Source organism: Tamandua tetradactyla, chromosome 4 (assembly GCF_023851605.1).
Source record: "Tamandua tetradactyla isolate mTamTet1 chromosome 4, mTamTet1.pri, whole genome shotgun sequence".
Lineage (NCBI taxonomy): Eukaryota > Metazoa > Chordata > Mammalia > Pilosa > Myrmecophagidae > Tamandua > Tamandua tetradactyla.
The window spans coordinates 104,784,039-104,803,423 of record NC_135330.1 but is presented as its reverse complement, the minus strand read 5'-3'; the positions used below and the strand labels follow the sequence as shown (position 1 = coordinate 104,803,423).

Below are 19,385 nucleotides of genomic sequence, written 5' to 3'. Positions count from 1 at the left end.
ATGGATCAGTGATCCCCAAACTGTTCTATGGATCCAATGAAATGCTGATCAAAATTCTACCAGTTTTTCTAACTGACAAGCTGATTTTAAAATTGCTCAAATTTTAGATTTTCTAAAGAACCTAGAAGAGCCAAAACACTTTTTAAGAAGGAAAAAGTTGGAGAAGCTACTCTATCTGATTTCAATCTCACCGTAAGTCTATAATAATAGAAACAGTGTGGTTTGTCATAGCAATAGGCATGTAGATCAACAGAATAGAATAGAGTCCAGAAATAGACACATACATCTATGATCAATTGATTTTCAAAACTGATGGCAAAGGTAATTCAATGGGAAAGCAACCTATTTTTCACAAATAGAGCTGGAAAAATTAAATATCTATGTGGAAATAATAAACCCTGACCCTTACCTCATACCCTACACAAAAAATTAACTCAAAATATAACAGGGGAGAAAATCTTTTTAACCTTGGAGTATAAAAATTTTTTTTGATAATAAAAAAGGATTTGTACACGGAAAACTACAAAACATTGCTAAAAGAAATCAAAACAGACCTAAGTGAATGAAAGGACATTCTGGGTTCACGGATTGGAAGACTAAATATCATTAAGGTGTCAATTCTACCCAAAGTGATTTATAGATTCAATGCAAACCCAATAAAAATTCCAACAGCCTTCTCTGCAGGAATGGAAAAGCAAATCACCAAATTCATATGGATGGGTAAGTGGCCCCAAATAGCTAAAGCCATTGTGAGAAGTTGGAAGACTCATACTTTCCAATCTTAAAACTTATTACAGAGCCACAGTAATCAAAACAGACATATAGACCAATGGAATCGGATTGAGTTCAGAACTCAACCCTCACATTTATGGCCAACTGATTTTTGACAAGGGGGCAAAGACCACTCAATTGGAAAAGATTAGTCTCCTCCATCCATGGGTGAACTCTCACTAGCAATGTGGGATATGACCCCCAGGGATGAGCCTGGCCCTGGTACCATGGGACTGACAATGCCTTCCTGACCAAAAGGGAGAAAAGAATTGCAACAAATATGGTATCAGTGGCTGAGAGTTGAGAGACTATTCTGGAGACCACTCTTATGCACTTTAGCTAGATATTAGTATTTTTGTGATTTGCCAAACCCCAACCAAAACCATTCCTGACAACCCTAAAGAGCACTGCACTGGTTTGAATCTGTGGACCCAGAAAAGCCATGTCCTTAGTCCTCACTCAGTATTGCTGGCTGGGAGCTTTGTGATTGTTCCCATGAGATGTGACTTACCTGATCATGAGCATTAACTTTTGAATGGATGGAGATGTGACCCCACCCATTCCAGGTGGGCCTTGACTGGAATCTTTTAAAAGAGGAAACATTTTGGAGAGAGTCCCTTTTTAGAGCCATGAAAATGACAGAGCTGGAGCCCATACCACCAGAGTCCTTCGGAGATGAAGAAGGAATATGCATCTGGGAGGGCTTCGTGAAGCAAGAGGCCTGGAGAGAAAGCTAGCAGACATTGCTGTGTTCACCATGTGCCTTTCCCGTTGAGAGAAGAACCCTGACCTTCATCAGCCTTCTTGAACCAAGGTATCTTTCCCTGATGCCTTAGATTGGACATTTCTATAGAGTTGCTTTAATTGGGACATTTCCTCGACCTCAGAACTGTAAACTAGCAATTTATTAAAATTTTAAAAGCCATTCCATTTCTGGTATATTGCATTCTGGCAGTTACCAAACTAGAACAAAGACCTAGGGTGTATCTGAGATTCAACTAAGTTTCCATACACAATGTTTACTTTCCAGAAACCTACAACTTCCATATGGGTCTGAGGCCACATAAGTCCTGAAACCCAGAGGGGCCCACCTATCCAGAATACCAATTAGTTTATCCCCCATCCCATTTTATCAAAAGACCTTTCCAATATTAAAAAGTTAGAATGAATGGGTGTAGCCCAAATACTCCCAAAGATTGGGAGAAAGATCAAAGGTGATGGCGGAGTTATACAGAGAAGGTAGAATTCAGCAAATGAGTATGACTGCTAGATCATTATATTGATATTCCTTTTAGTCTCCGATGTCTTGGAGCAACTGGAAGGAAAAATCTAAAACTGTGGAACTATAACTCAGACCAATCTGAAATCTGTTCTATAACTACTTGCTACAATGTACTTTGAAATTTATTGCTTTTTTGTAATATATATTATATTTCACAATAAAAAATGTTAACATGTATAAGATAACACATTTGTAAGGATTTTCAAAATTCTTGGTCAATAGCGATTACCTTTTTCTTTTTTTTTTTGCTCCTCTTAATTTGGGTACTTAGATCTTGCTGCAGCCTTTTCTTCTTTCTATCCTCCGTTCTTCATTGGCTATCTATACACTCCTCTTTTGAGTGTGTCTAGAAGGAAGTTTTAAATTAAGCTGTGGAAAGTTTGCTGTCTAAACCTGCAGTCGTTTCTGATATAAAATCAGGAGATATCATAAGATTACAGAACTGTCTCTTAGACAATAGTGATCAGTGTAAAAAAACAGCTAAGAAGCATGCCAAAATGCAATGTATGGACTTTATTTTAAAATTCTGATTCACATTTATAAAATTATTATGAGATAATTGGAAAAATTTGACCACTGATTATATATTTAATGATATTAAGATATTTTTGTTAATTTTTAGTGTGATACTGATACCGAGGTTCTTTTTTCTTAAGAGATGCATTCTGAACTATTTACAGTTGAAATGATCTGTTATTTGGGAATCACTTCAGAGTCATCTCAGGTTGGGAGTGCATAGGGCTGAAGGTGAGTGATAGGTGCATAGGGGCCCATTATTCTGTTACCTTGACTTGTGTATGTTTGAAATTTCATATGAAAAAGTTTTAAAAATAGTGACCAGGGACAAAGGGTGCTTCAGTAAGCAGAGGATAAGAAGTGGAAATGATTAGTGCAAGGAAACTGAATGTAGAAGGAGGAGGCAATTTGAGTGGGAATTGATTTCCTGGATATTTTCTACTGTAAGTTTCCTTCCCTATGAATAAATTCATTTTCAGAAAAACTATTATTTGACTTCTGGGAATAGGTGCTAAAATTCATAGAGATTTCAAGTGGGTATGACTCTCAGATATCACTTACAGAAACTAAACTTTTGCAGACTTTGCCCAAGGACACATTTCTTAGAGCCATAGTCCAACCAAACTCAAACCCAGAGCTCATGGGGTGACTCCGGCCAAGTCCTTCTTCCCCACTGCTGAACTGTCCATTTACATCCCCAGAACACAGGGAAACAAGCACTCAGTCAACACTGGTTGAGATTACAAATAATGGCCAGTCCACTTACCTCCCAACTCTTTTCTTTTCAATTTGTGTCCTCAGCCTTACACCCCCAATTAGCTTTCCAGTGGCCATCTCGTTTCTGTGAAGGTAGCTGAAAGGTGGGAAGCCTAAGTACAGAGAAAGAGAGGATTTGTGCAACACACACAATCCTTTACACATACCCAATCTGGTCTCCTGTTTCATCAAGATAATGGAGGCCTCAGGTATGAAATGCCCCCATCTCTTTCCTCCTCCCCCCTCTGCAAATCTGTCCCACATTTACACACATCTTTACTTGCTTCCTACCACTTTCAAAGATGCCTATTTAAGGTGAATCCTGCTGCCTGTGGCTTTGAGCCAATCCTCCCTTACTTGTCCTGCTTTATCAACTCTCTCCTCTGCCTTTATTCTCTCCTTCTCCCATGTAATTCTACATGTAGTAATAAAAGGACTCAAGCCTCTTTCATTAAAAAAATGTCCCCCCTTGGGCTTTCCTCCTTTTGCCAGCAAAGCTGCTTGAAAGAGTCTCCCTGTTCTAAAATTAATCATGGAGTTGTATGCATAACTATGTGATGATAATGTAAGCCAGTGATTTTATACTTCAGATGGTTTGTATGTTATGTGACTATATCTCAATAAAACTGTATTATATAAAAAAAGAAGAAATTGAGGATCTCAATAGGCCAATAACAAGCAAAGGTATTGAAGCAGTAGGCAAAAACCTCACAATAAAGAAAAGCCCAAGACCAGATGACTTCACTGGCAAATTTTACCAATCACTCCAAGAAGAATTAATACCAATTCTGCTCAAACTCTTACAAAAAAAAAAAAAAAATGAAGAGGAAGAATCACTCTCTAATTAATTCTGTGAGGCAAACATCACCCTTATACCAAATCCGGATAAGACACCAGAAGAAAAAAAAACTATAGGCCAAAATCTCTTATGAATATAGATGCAGAAATCCTCAACAAAATATTAACAAACTGAGTCCAGCAGCACATTAAAAGAAGTATGCACCATGATCAAAGAAGATTTATCCCAGGTATATAAGGGTGGTTCAATACAAGGAAATCAATTAATGTAATACACCACATTAACAAAATGAAAGGGACAAACACATTATCTTCTTTATTGATGCAGAAAAGGCATTTGACAAAATGCAGCACTTCTTGATAAAAACACTTAGAAAACTAGGAATAGAAGGAAATTTCCTTAGCACAATAGGGCATATATGAAAAACTTACAGCTGACATCATACTCAATAGTAAGACTGGAATCATACCCTCTAAGGTCAGGAACAAGACTGTGATGCCATCTCACCATTGTTATGCATCGTTGTGCTAGAAGTTCCAGCTAGAGCAATTAGGCCAGAGAAAGAAATAAAAGGCACCTGTGGTAATTTGGAGCTGTTATGTGCCCCAGAAGAGGCCATGTTCTTTTAATCCATTCTTGTAGATGTAGACCAATTATGGGTGGGACCTTTTGGTTAGGTTGTTTCGACTGAGAGATGACTCTGCCCATTCAAAGTGGGCCTTAATCCTTTTCTAGAGTCCTTTGTGAGGGGATAAAAGAGAGGAAAACCCCAGAGGAGCAGAGAGAGCTGCTGAAATCAGAGCCCAGCATACATTACCATGTGCCTTCCTGTGTGACAGAATCCCAGATGCCAGCAGCTTTTCCTCAAAGAAGGTATCTTCCTCTTAATTTGGACATTTTCATGGCCTTAGAACTGCAAATTTGTAAACTATTAAATCCCCATTGAAAAAGTCAACCCACCTCTGGTATTTTGCATTCTGCCAGCTTTAGCAAACTGAAACAGCATCCACATTGGAAAAGAAGTGAAACTTTCCCTATTTTCAGATGACATGATCTTACATTTAAAAACACTGAAAAAAAGCACAGCAAGGCTACCAGAGTTAATGAATGAATTCAGCAGAGTGGCAGGGTTCAAGAACAACATGCAAAAATCAGTGTTTCTATACAGTATTAATGAACAACCTGAAGAGGAAATCAAGAAAAATACTCCATTTACAATATCAATTAAAAGATTCAAATACTAGGAATAAAGTTAACCAAGAACTTAAAAGACTACACAGGAAACTACAAAACATTGTCAAAAGAAATAAAAGAAGACCTAAGTAAATAGAAAGACATTCCACGTTCATGGATAGGAAGATATGAATTCTACCCAAAGCAATGGACAGAGTCAATGCAATCCCAATCAAAATTCCAACAGCATTGTTTGCAGAAATGGAAAAGTTAATCATAAAATTTATATGGAAGGGGAGAGGCGCCAAAGAGCAATAACCATCTCAAAGAAGAACAGCAGAGTTGGCAAACTCACACTTTCCAATTTTAAAACATGTTACAAAGCTACAGCAATGAAAATAGCCTGGTATTGGCAGAAGAACAGATATATAGACCATTAGAATTGAATTGAGTGTTCAGAAATAAACCTTCACGTCTATGGCTAAATGACTTTTGACAAGGGAGTCAAATCGACTCAATTGGGAAAGTATAGTCTCTTCAACAAATGGTGCTGAGAAAATTGTATATCCTTATGCAAAATAATGAAGGTGGACCCCTATCTCACACCATACACAAAAAAATTAACTCCAAATGGATCAAAGACCTACATATAAGAACAAAAACTATAAAACTCCTGGGAAAAAACATAGGGAAATGTCGTCAGGACCTCATGTCAAGCAATGGTTTCTTAGATTCTCTTTATACCAAAAGCACTAGCAACCAAAGGAAAAATAAATGGGATTTCCTAAAAATTTAAAACTTTTGTTCATCAAAGAACTTTATCATGAAAGTAAAACGACAACCTTCAGAATGGGAGAAAATATTTGGAAGCCATATATTTGATAAGGGTTTAATATCCAGAATATATAAAGAAATCCTACAATTCAACAACAAAAGATGAACAACCTAATTTTAAAATGGGTAGAAGCCTTCAATACATATTTCTCCAAAGACAATACATAAATGCCCCAAAAGCACATAAAAAATGCTCAATGTCATTAGCCATAAGGGAAACGCCAATCAAAACCACAATGAGTTACCACTTCATACCCATTAGAATGGTTATTATTTAAAAAATGGAAAAAGACAAGTGTTATATGGGATATAGAGAAATAGGAAGTACTTATTCATTGTTGGTGGCAATGTGAAATGGTGCAGCTGCTGTGGAAATCAATTTAGTGGTTCCTCAGAAAGTTGTGTAGAATTACCATATGATTCCACAATCCCAGTTCTAGGTCCATACCTGAAAGAATTTAAAGCAGGGAGTCAAAGGATATTTGCACACCAGTGTACATAGCAACATTATTCATGGTTGTGGAATGAATAGAAAAAACCCAAATGTTCATCAACTGATGAATGGATAAACAAAATATGCTACATATATACCGTGGAATATTATTCAGCCTTAAAAAGGAATGAAATTGGGTAATTGGGGCTGAAGGGATACAGACTGTGCAACAGGACAAAAAAAAAAAAGGAATAAAGTCCTGATACATGTGACAACATAGATAAACCCTGAAGACATCATGTTGTGTGAAATAAGCCTGACGCAAAAAAGGACGATTATTGTATGATCAAGATGAAATAATCAGGATAAGCAAATTCATAGAATCAGAAACTAGAATACAGTTTACCAGGGGTGGGGCTGGGGAGGAGTTCACACTTAATTGGTGCAGCATTTCTGTGTTGGGAGAGGGGAAGGTTAAGGTAATGGGTGGTGGTGATTCACAACGTGAATGTGACTGACACCGCTGAACTGTATGTATATCTGAATGTGGTTAAAAGGGGGATTTTTACCCAATATATGTTTTGAGAATAAAACTTAAAAAAAAAAAAGGACTGTACAACACAAACAGTGAACTCTACTGCAAACCACCGACTGTAGTCAATAGTACAATTATGATAATATTCTTTCATCAATAGTAACAATTTTAGCACACTAATGGAAGATGTTAATAATGGGGGCGGGGCCTATGGTTTTTCTGTAAAATTCCAACCCCTCTGAGAGCAACAAAACTGAAGACTGAGCTTCCCTCTGTGCTAACTCTGATCACACCCTGTTTTCCTTCCATGTCTGTCTTCCATGACCCACAGGGAAGTAATCCGAAACTGGGATTGCATTTTGATCATGTATGGTACTTCTAGAAACAATATTGTGGGCTTAGCAAAAAAATAATATTCATCGGTTAAATGAAAATATATATACGTATATATACTGTATGATTCCATTTATATGAAACTCTAAGAGAGGCAAAATTCATCTACAGGGACAGAAAGGACCTCAGTGGCCACCTGGGGATCGCGTTGGCGTGCAGCAATGGTGCCTACGAAGGCTGTCACCTCTAGCTGTGTGAACGTGAACAGGCCATTCCACCTCTCTGCTCTTCTCACTATCTCAATAATTCATTAATAAACCCAGGTCATATATATGTCAAGGTCCCTTCTAGCTCTCAATTCTTAGTCTCTTCTGCATCTAGCTCCATGGAGGAGTAAAAGGAATGAGTTTATTAATGATGTTTACATTGAATTCTTCAAATTAGAATAGTTGTTATGAAGTGTTTTTGCCAGAGAAGGGAAGAATTGTCTGGTGCAATTTTTGCCAGAGAAAAGTATGAGCTAATAGTAAAATGGGCCAGAAAACGGAACAAAGAATTTTTACTGCAGTAGCAGGAGGCCTGTAATTTTGATAGGAAATGCTGAGTAAAGGGTGTGGCAAGTAGCTGGAGGAAATGAAAGCAAAAAAAGAGAAAGGAACATAACATCGAACAAAATGAGGGCTCCTCATCCAAATGACTTTCCTGGTACACATTAGGTGACTGTGAAAGTCCTATTTATCTTTCTGGTAAGTCATAGTATGTAAGCAAGTGCTAAATATAACAGTCAAACAAATAGAGCAAAAAGAATGCACCCAGTAAGGGCATTTCACCAGGCCCTTCTCTCAGGAATATATTATCTATTTCATCACAATCCCAGGAGGGACTATTTATCCTCCCCATTTTACAGATGGGGAAACCGAGAAACATTCCACTGTCTCGCCTTTGTGAAAACCAAGACCTTCTGAACCTGGAAGTACAGATGGCCGCAGGGCTTCACATAAAGAATCAAAGGCCTGTAACACTTAACTTGCTGCCCGGTGTCCAGGATTAAACGTGATAAGATGCCGAATACGTGCCCCTGGCAAATATCCAGTTCACTATGGTGACTGTGACCAGTTCTTGAAGGAACAATGAATTTAACTGGTGAAACACAGGACGATGTCTTGGAGCAGATAAGATTGGGAAGATCCTGGGTTGGAAGACCGTTCAGGATGAAGGAAAGGGCTTCAGCAAAAGCAGCGGTGGGTCAGGGAAGGCATATTCTGGAAATGTGAAATAAAGCCAGTGGCTGGAACTTTGAGTTTGTGACGACAGGGTGTTGGGTTTGGGGATTGTAGGAGAGGAGGCCAGAAAGTGTTGTCAGGACTGCAACAGCAAACTTGGATTGCTTACATGCAACAGCAGGTGGAATGAAGCCTTCGGAGTGTGTGTGTGTGTGTGTGTGTACGTGTGTGCAGGGTAGTGGCAGTGCTGGTGCTGGGAAATGACAAGATCTTATCTGTAGTTTTAGGACGAGAACTCTGGTGTCAGTGTAGAGGATGGGCTGAGGTGGACGCTAGAGACAGAGGAACTAGTCAGAGCTTTCTTGTAAGGCTTGAGTTGAGATTTAATGATAGCTGGACATGTGGCAGCAAAGGAAAAGAGAACACAGTGGTAAGGTCTGCAAGGATTTGGCAACTTACGTTGGGTAGGAGAGAGAGAGAGATGGAGATGTATGCTGGAGCTGAGATGTTTCTGACATTTCAAGTGTAAGTCACACAGGTGGCATGGTTATGACTTAAGATTGAGTTTACAACTCGGCAGGTGAACTCACTGCCCTCCCGCTACATGGGACATGACTCCCAGGGGGTGTAAATCTCCTTGGCAACATGGGTCCTGGCTCACCAGGGATTGAGAAAATCTTGACCAAAAGGGGGGAAAGAAATGAAACAAAATCGAGTTTCAGTGGCTGAGAGATTTCAAATAGAATCGAGAAGTTATCCTGAAGGTTATTTTATTTTATTTTATTTTTCGTGGGCAGGCACTGGAAAACAAACTGAAGGTTAGTCTTATACATCATATAGATGTCCCTTTTAAGTTTAGAGTGCATTGGAGTGGCTGGAGGGAAGTACCTGAAACAGCTGAGCTGTGTTCCAGTAGCCTTGATTCTTGAAGACAACTGTATAACTACATAGCTTTTACAATGTGACTGTGTGATTGTGAAAACCTTGTGTCTGATGTTCCTTTTATCCAGGGTATGGACAGGTGGGTAAAAAAATATGGATAAAAATAAATAAATAATAGGGGGTATAAGGGGTAAAAAAAAAAATCAGGTAGATTGAAATGCTAGTGGTCAGTGAGAGGGAGGGGTAAGGGGTATGGAGTATATAAGTTTTTTTTTTCTTTTTATTTCTTTTTCTGGAGTGATGCAAACGTTCTAAAACAATCATGGTGATAAATATACAACTGTGTGATGATACTGGAGCCATTGATTGTATACTTTGGATGGACTGTATGGTGTGTGAAGATATCAAATATATGTATTTTTTAAAAAGATCAAAGGTTTAAATCAAAAGGCCTAGGTTTGTGAGGAAGGATGAATTCAATTCAGGATCTGTTGAGTCTGTTTTGTTTACAGAACATCCAGTTGTAAATCTGGGCCTGAGGACTGAGAGATGAGTTGGCTGGAGGCAGATAGAAAAGCATCCCTGCAAAGAGTGCAGTCCAAACTGCCACGTGCAGGAGCTCCTTGAGGAAGGGCAAATGCCGTTGTGAGACAAATATCGTCAACATTAGGAACCTTTACAGGGACCTTTCTTTGTGCTTGGAAGCCAGTGGCTTGTGGTGGAAAGAGCACCAAACAAAGTTAAAACATCTGAGTGGAAGCCCTGCCCAGGCTTTTATGCATACTCTCAATAATTCTCTCAATAACCCTGTAACGGAGAGAAGAAGAGGGAGGAGGGGTAAACCCTTGTTAAGATCCGTTTTTTTGTTTTTTTTTTTCTTCTTCAAGGTTTAGGCAGAAGAACAGGAACTAGAAAAAAGGAAGAAAGACCAAGTTTTTAAAAAGTGACATTAAACATCCAATGGCCAACTCATCGCCAATAGGCCGAATTCCTGCCCCTCATACTCTTTGGCCCGAGACGAGGAGTCGGACGCACACGGGAAATGTGCACCCCGCGGGGACATGTGTCAGGTGCCAAGTGCATCCTGCAGACAGGCAGCGCTAGTCCAGCGTGGGTTGGTTGGACTAGTTTGGCCCAGGAAGACGCGGAGGGGAGAAGGCGTGGGTGTGGGTCCTGAAGGGTGGCTGAGCTCGGATGGCGGAAGGAGAAGATGGAGCGTTTTCTCTGAACTCATGTTTTCAACTGAGGCATGCCAGAAAGTCTCCTACAAACTCAGGATATTTACCGCCTGTCTCCATTTAACTCCAAATTTTCCGTTTCCTAGAGCGGCAGGAGCGTACTTACGTGGTCATCAGGTTCGTCAAAAGAGTGGCAATTTGATTTTACGTTAAAACATCAGCACGTCTACAAAGACACCAACATTTTTGGAAAAAAAAAAATTAAAAGCTGATCATTTTTACCGTTCACTTAACTGCTTCATAGAAATAAATACAGTCACATTGAAGATTATTATATTTTTAAAAACTTTTGTTTGGTAATGTGAACAACTAACATTATGATGTTCTTACTCAAAAAATTTCAGGCAACTGAAATTTGCTTAGCTATATTTGCTGATAATTCAATGTTAACGTGTCAAGAAGTTGTTTCCCTATTTCTCCAGCTCATTTTTTCCAATTTACAAGACATGCTAATATTCGAATTATATATGTTGTGTATGTATATTATGCTAATATTTTTTCCTTCCATAATAAACTCTGCTTTGAGATTTTAAAAAAAATCAACACATTTCAGCTTCCAATTATTTTAGCGCCAACATTTATTTTACATACATGTGATTCTTAAAACATTAACTCAATGTCAAATAGTATGACACTCTGAACTACTGACATTGTGCCTAGGGATCCTTTAAGAACAGTTCATTCCCAGTTACCTGTCTACGGATGGTCTGAAAACCCCTGCCCACCACCACCCCCAACTCAGGAAGGACCCTGGAGCAGGTCATGTCCCAGACTGTAAGAGATAATTGTTGCTTCTTGGCTTCCCAGCACCCATTGTCTTTGGGAAGTTTTGAACATCCACCGCCCCCCCATTTGTTACAGTCCCATGGGGGAAATCAGTCAAGAAACCCTACCTTCTTCTTGCCAAGAGTGATCATTGTCTGAAGCTGTACCTTGGCACTGTGCATACTGATTAGCGTATAAATTAAGGACAGTTTAAAGAAAAAAGATCGGAACAGGATTTTTTTATTCCAGCAGTGAAACTCTCAGGGTTGCTTCCTACCATGTGGCTGTCCAGGACTTTCCTGGTCCTGCCCTGTCCGTGCTTTGCTCCCCACACAGGAACCGGGCTCTCCAAAGCCTTTCTAATGAGTTCTCTCTCAACTTAGCCAGAGTTAGTTTCTTTTGTTTGTCAAACAAACAAACAAAACAAAACAAAACAAAAAAACCTCATTGGATTCCTGGCCCATGCCCCCCAAATGAAAAACAACAAAACTAAAAACAAAACCCAACTCATTTCATTAACTCTAATTGAGAATTCTGTGCTTTCAAATGATATGTCAAGGTCACCTCCATTGATGAGGGAAATCAAGAGTGATGAGAATGGACAGGAAAGTATAATAGGTCTTGTGACAAATAATCTTTTGTCTCTGTTTCCTTCAGCGAATTGACTCGCTGTCCACACAGCACCCTTCCTATGCTAGAGACACTCTCCCACCCTCCTGCACCCTGCTGTCTTCCCCAGGGGACGGCGTTCTAGAACACCTCAAGAAGTTTCTGTGTTCTCTGGCTTCTGGTTGACATTGATCCCCCCTTCACTCTAGAGAGAAGACAGCTGGGTGGGAATTCTAACTCGCACCCTGAGAGGTTGTCTCAAGCTGGCTGTGTCTAGTGGTGTGCTAATAAACATTCAACAACAGGCTGTCTGTACAAATCCTGGTTTGTAGCATTTGCAAATATCCCCACATGACTGATTTTAGGCTACAGTGACATCACAGCAGAGTTAGGAAAAGATGCTAGCCATCGGCTCTCGAGTTCTGTGAGCTGACTCTAGCATCTCACTCACTGTCTTTCTTTGTCTATGGACAGAATGACACCACGCTTTTCAAGGTGTGAGTCTCTCTTTCAGTTCCAGGGTTCCTCTCCCTCCTCTTATTATTTTGGGCCTAGGGGTGTTAACAGCTGTACTGATGCTTGCTCGGGGAACAAGCATTAATTACCCCTTTGTGGTCCCCCACATCCTGCCCACATCCTTGTAAATAGTCCCTTGGTAAGAAAACAAACAAACTATTCACACATACACAAATTTGAACTTCTTTCAAATTTGAAGGTGCCATCTTTTTCATAAAGGTACAGTGGCCAGTAGTCCCTAATGATCTCTGCCTCCTGGCATTCACACTTTTGTATGGTCTACTCTTAGACTGCATATGATCTGATCTGTGTACAGCAGATATGGGAGAACGGATGATGTGTCACTTTTGAGATTACACAATTAAAAAATACTGCAGCTTCCATCTTGGTTGCTTGTTCTCTCTCTCAGATCATTTGCTCTGGGGAGAGTCAGCTTCTGTGACAAGGAGCCTCATGGAGAAACCCATGTGGGTGGTCAGAAACTGAGATCTGTAAACAACCATGTGAGTGTACTTGAAAGCAATCCTCCAGCCTCCATCGAAACTGATGCACCTGCTAACAGTTTGGGAGACCCTTGGCCAGAACCCAAGTAAGCGTCTCCAGACTCTTGACCCTCAGAAACTGTAATAAGATGGATATTTGTTGTTTGAAGTTGTTCAAGTTGGGGGAAATTTGTTTTGTGCAATAGCTAACTAATACAGTACCCTGACGGACGCACTCCCTCTCCCTTATCCTTCATATCCAGCCGTTTACCTCCTAAGCATCCCTTATCTATTCCCTTCCCCACTGTATTACCCTTGTTCAAGTCTGGACCATGGCAGTAAGTTCTTTTTCTTTTCTTTTTTAGATTTCTTTTCTTTTCTGCACTGCACTCCTTCTCTCTCTTCTGACTCTCCTTTCAAGCGTCCAGCTAATCAACTTAACTGTCATTCATTGCGGAAGGCACTCCCCTTAGCTGACTGCAGATGCAATCAGCCACAGATGAATTTCACAGGCTGAAGACTTAAGTCCACAGCAACAGAACAACTGGGCACCATCACCTGGCCAAGCTGATGCCTGAACCTAATTACTATACCTGGCAACCCATTGCTCCTAGAGTAAAGATAAAAAGATCTCAGTGTGGCTCACAGGACCTGTGTGATCATCACCCTTCTCACCTGCACAGCTTGTCTCAATCTCTCTCCTGCTTCGACTGCCTTGGTGGACTTTCTGCCCCTTCTACGTACCGACCTTCTTCCCTGAGTTAAGCATTTTAGGCCTGCAGCTTAAAACACCCCTTCTCTGCAAGCTTCTCCTACTCCCCATCCTTCAAATCTCAGCTTCAATGTCACCTTCTCAGAAAAACCTTCCTTGTTTTCCACCATGATTGGGGTAAGTTTGCCCATATTCACTTCCACAACCATCCTATTCAGTGCTCAACCAGTATATTTTGGACAGGCATTGCCTAGGAATTTGGATGATTTTGATTTAAAATTTATTTGTCTAAGCATCTGATGAATATCTATCTCCCTTGCTGGATTGTAACCTCCATGAGGGCAGAGACCGTCATCTGCCTGGCTTGCCAATGCCTGGCTCACAGCAGGTGCTCAATTAATATTTGTTGAGGAAATGAAATAAATGAGCTTTGGAGTCAGACAGAACTAAACTGGAATACCTGATCTACTACTTACAAACGGTATGACTTGGACACAGTCTCACCATCTACACGGTGATGACGGCATCCACCTACCATGGCTGATGTGAGGATGAAACTAGATGACACATGCAATGTACTTAGAATGGTGCCCGATGCTCAATAAGTGGTGAGGCAAATGAGCCATTTTATTGCTAAAAATGAATTTTACATCTCATTCGTTTCACAGGGTGAGCATTTTAAGACTTCTATCCACTCATCACAGCCTAGATTCTTCTTGAGTCATCCTCCATTCTTCTTCCCCAGATAATACAAATTGTTGTTCCTCAGCTTAGCCAAACGTACTTCCTTTGATTCTCTTTAGGTTTCTCTGAAAACTTGAACTGATACAGCACTTTGTTGTTTACTATGAATTTATCCACTTATAGGGAAGATTTTTAACCTATTCGTGGAAGAAAGGAAAATGACACATACCCTTCAGGAGAATTCCATGTGAAGAAACTGGTGGCAATAGCAGGGTTAGTGTCTCAAAGGACAGCGTAGATATTCAAGTGAAAGAAAAAGAGGAAGTCACGTGGCTACAGCTTTTGATGATCATGATCAGGATTACTTATAGCATATCTTGATCTCTGATTCTGTTGAAGGTACTGGATGCATAGAAGAAATAAGTTAAAACACACCCATCAGACTGCCAATGGCATTTACCTCTGGAAAAAAAGGAAGGTATGGAGGGGGCTTTTGTGTTGTAGCTGGTTTGGTGAGAATCTATTACAAGAATGTATTACTTATATAATTAAAAAATATATATTTATATATATAGAGAGAGACTGTTATGTCTATATGACATGGACATTGTTATGAGTGAATGAAGAATTTTATAAAAACAAACAGGATATTCATTTACTCTGTCTCAGAAAGAGGAAGACAAAGTTGAGGGGTCTATTGTGCTTTATTTAGGCTGGCTTCTTATACAAATGTTACTGAAAGCTATCTTAATGTGAAGGGGATAGCAAGGAGGACAAAGGAGATGGAAATTGTAGGGAGGGAGGCCAGCTACTCAAGTCTTTGCTATGGAAATCTTTACCAGGATCTTTACTATGAAATCATTTTCATTTTTCTCCTTGTCAGCATGCCCTCACAGTAGAACTTGTTTAACACCAAATCATAAACTCTCAGGATGCCTTGTCTTCCCAAGCCATGCGGCTTCTCCTTCACATCCACCGAATGTATTTCTCACCCACATTTTGCCCACAGGCTTGTGCCCTTCTCTTTTCTCCAAGCTATGCCATGCTGGTGATCTTTCTGGCCTCCTCTCTCTTCCTCAATGCCTTGATGTTTTTTTCTGCTGCTCTGGAACCACGAAACGTTAGAGCAGGTTGAACAAGTTTCGGTGTGAGAATGTGCCAACGGGGAGAATAATGGAAATGATCAGTGCCAATGTCAAGATGATCCTGGTGATGGCTATAAAGCTACGTTTGCTGAGCGCCTTGTCCAGCGGGCTGCAGCTCTGGCTGCATGCACGTTTTCAGGTGCCAGGGCCACAGTCCAGCCCTACATAATCAAAAGATTGTGGGCATGAGACCTTGGGCATATGGGTGGTGGTGGGGGGGGGTGTTAAAAGTTTCACAGCTGATTTTGCTTTGTGTGACCTCCAGTGTGGGAGGTCAAATGTAAAGTCAAATATAAATGATTTTTGGAAGATCTACCATTTTGGATCTTTCGTTTCACTGTTTTTCCTCTAAGTATGGATAACTGAGAATTGTGTAGATTGCATTACTACTTGTGTGGAAAAGCGAAGGGCATCAGGAAATAATATGATTTGCAAAGAGGTCATCATTCACAATTTAATAAATAAAAATATGCATCAAGGTTATCAGTATATTGAAATTTATTGCTTAATTAGGCCTTTAAACTACTTTAGAATACCCTTAGGCGATGGAATGATGCATGAAATCAGATTCTATTAAAACTGAATTAGAAGTGCCAGTTAAAGAAAGAGCAATGCATAAAAGGTTCATTATTGCTTACTATAGCAATAAGGGTACATTTTATGTTTAAAGTAAAACTAAAGCAAGTGAAAATAGATCTTCTTTACATAAATAAAATTGTTTGTGAAATTCTGGTTAGATGGAAAGTTTCAAAAAAGTTATAAATCCACTGCAAGGTAAATGGCAGTAGTGATGCAAGCTATTGATGAGATTTCAAGAAACTTACTGTTTTAAGATATGATGTCTTTCCCTTAAAAGTCACTGAGTTACATGGTTAGTGTCTGAAACATTAATTTAAAAATAGAAGTCAGGGAATCAATGTGAATCGATTATTAATCATGACATGGAAGAGTCATGATTTATTATGATTTTTCATAATATATATTTTAAATGTTACTCAGTGATTTATCCTTTAAAAATTCAGTGAGAGGTGGTGCGACGGTGGCTCAGGGATGGGGTTCTCGCCTGCCATGGCAGAGACCCAGGTACGATTCCACATGCCTGCCCATGCCAAAATAAATAAATAAAAATAAAAATTCACGAAAATGACTTTACTTGTGTTTTCAGTCAAGGTTCCACCAGAGAAACAGAACTGACAAGTTCTTAAGAGATCTATTACAAACACTGGTTATGTGATTGAGGGGGTTGGCTAGGCAAGGCAGAAATCCACAGGGCAGCTTCCAGGAGGGGCAGGCTGGAGGGCTCGAGCACAAGGTGAAGCTACTGTCTACAGGGAGAATTTCTTCTTCTTTAGGGAAACCTCAGCTCTGCTCTTAAGATCTTTTAACTGAATCAAGCACACCCAGATTATCAGAATAATCTTCTTTACTTAAAATCAGTGGATTATGGGTTTTAATGAATAGTATTATGCCTGAAAACATGACAAAACAATGTACATGCCTTAATTTTTAAAATATTGGTAAAAACTGTTAATCGTTAAAAAAAACAACTTTACAGTCACACCTAGATTAGTGCTTGATTGACTAGAGACTGTAACCTAGTCGACACATCGAACTGACCATCACAAGTTGGTATTTAATTTAATGCATGATAATGTTAACATAACATATATCATGTTATAACATTGACTTGGATATAACATAAGTCAACTCATGTCCTACTGGTTCAATGTATTGGAAAGAGGTCTCGACTAAATTTCCAGAAACTTCCTAGGTTTTAGGGCTGTCTCTATGATCTTTGGAAATTTACTTATTCACTCTGAACCTTTGCTTCCTCATCTGTGAAGTAAGATGTTTGGCCTAAAGTTCTTTTCTTATCTAACATTTCTAAGTAATTATGTCAACTATGTAAAAAATAAAAGAATGTAACAACGTTACTGTGTAAGTCAACATTAATGCTATACCACTATTTGAGAAGACAAAAATCAGTGAAACATTTTCCATTTAAGGAAATATATATTGTGTATTTTTATCTCATTAATGTAGGCCTTGCTATTCCAAAATTTGTGATAATATCTAATATTCAAATATTCTAATAAAAGTTGTTTGCAAAATGAATGGCTATAAAACACAGGAGTCCTTTGGTTGCCAGCAACAGAGAGTTCAACTCAAAAATGGCTTATCAGAGAATTTTACATCTGTGGGGGTGAGAGGATGGGGACTGTCCTTAGAAGCAGTCAGATCTACATCTCATTTTACAATGAGAAAATTGAAGCCCAGAAAAATTGACATTTACTCAAGGTCAGAGACAATTAGTAGCAAAGCCAAGACTAATTCAGATCTTCTGACTCCAAATCTAGAGTTCTTTATACTCTGTTGTGCTACCTCTCCACGTAATATCTGCCTTTCTGTAAATGTGATAAAAATCATTTGTAAATAAAGAATATCTGACTTTTGTTTTTGGTACACTAAGGCACTTTATAATGACATTCTGTTGTCTCATTTTCACATTTCATTATAAGGTTTGGAATGTTATTTCCTTAGCATGCTTAATGGAAGAAATAATTCATCTTTTTTACTTTTTTACTCTTGTGAAACCAGTTCCTAAAATAAATAGATAGATAAATAAATAAATAATAGCTTAAGCAGAAAAGGGAATCTTTCTCAAAAGAATAGCTGAGGTTAGTTTACTTTCAGGTATAGCTTGACCCAGGATTCACCAGCATCTATACCTTATCTCCATTTCCTCTTTATTAATTCCATTCTCAGCCTCCACATGGTAGCCTTCCAGTAGCTCCCGTCTCACCAACCACAGAAGCAAACATCCCAAGCTTCACTGTGCAACTCTCAACCCTAATTCAGAAAATCCATCCTGTTAGTGCCTATAAATATATAAATCCATACAAATTATCCTTAGCTAGTCATAACAATAGGATTTGGACTATCTTTCACCATTCATTAATTTATGTCACAGTTGATTTCTTTTAACTTTTTAAATTGTATAATATAAAATATATACAAAGCAAAGAAATAAAAAAGCAATAGTTTTCAAAGCACTCTTCAACAAGTAGTTATAGGACAGATCCCAGAGTTTGTCATGGGCTACCATACGATCCTCAGATTTTTCTTTCTAGCTACTCCAGAACATTGGAGGCTAGAAGAAATAAGTATTTTTTTTAACATCACAATCAACTTTTTTGCGTGTGAAAAATAATGTATATACAAAACAATAAATTTCAAAGCACATGGAGAATTGGATATCCATATGCAAAAGAATGAAAGAGGATCCATATCTCACACCCTATACAAAAATTAACTCAAAATGGATCAAAGACGTAAACATTAGAGCTAAGACCATAAAACTTTCAGAAGAAAATGTAGGGAAATATCTTACAAAATTTGCACTAGGAGGTGGTTTCCTAGATCTTACACCCAAAGTACGAATATTGAAGAAAGAAATAGATAAATGGGAACTCCTCAAAATTAAACACTTTTGTGCATCAAAGAACTTTGTTAAGAAAATAAAAAGGCAGCCTACACAATGGGAGAGAATATTTGGAAACAACATATCAGATAAGGGTCTAGTATCCAGAATATATAAAGAGATTGTTCAACTCAATAACAAAAAGACAAACACCCAGTTATAAAATGGGCAAAAAACATGAACAGACACTTTTCAGAAGAAATACAAATGGCCAAA

At 38.9% G+C, this 19,385-nt stretch overlaps 1 protein-coding gene across 7 annotated transcripts in view; it reads right to left on the bottom strand.

The window, feature by feature from the left end:
* The window catches only part of LOC143681257 (uncharacterized), a 57,214-nt gene that overhangs the window by 6,825 nt on the left and 31,004 nt on the right, over positions 1 to 19,385 (bottom strand). The window contains exons 2-6 of one of the 7 annotated variants that reach the window (XR_013174494.1): positions 14,773 to 14,945; positions 10,882 to 10,941; positions 6,460 to 6,579; positions 3,336 to 3,438; positions 1,283 to 2,399 (exon numbers count right to left, since the gene is read on the bottom strand). Coding sequence is in view for 3 of the 7 variants with exons in the window: in XM_077158120.1 (XP_077014235.1) it covers positions 3,336 to 3,438; positions 6,545 to 6,579; positions 10,882 to 10,889 (146 nt within the window). In the remaining 4 variants the exon portion in view is untranslated. Of the gene's footprint in view, positions 1 to 1,282; positions 2,400 to 3,335; positions 3,439 to 6,459; positions 6,580 to 10,881; positions 10,942 to 14,772; positions 14,946 to 18,417; positions 18,539 to 19,385 lie in introns of all 7 variants that reach the window. The other 6 variants (XR_013174495.1, XM_077158120.1, XR_013174497.1 and 3 more) reach the window with 6 other exon arrangements.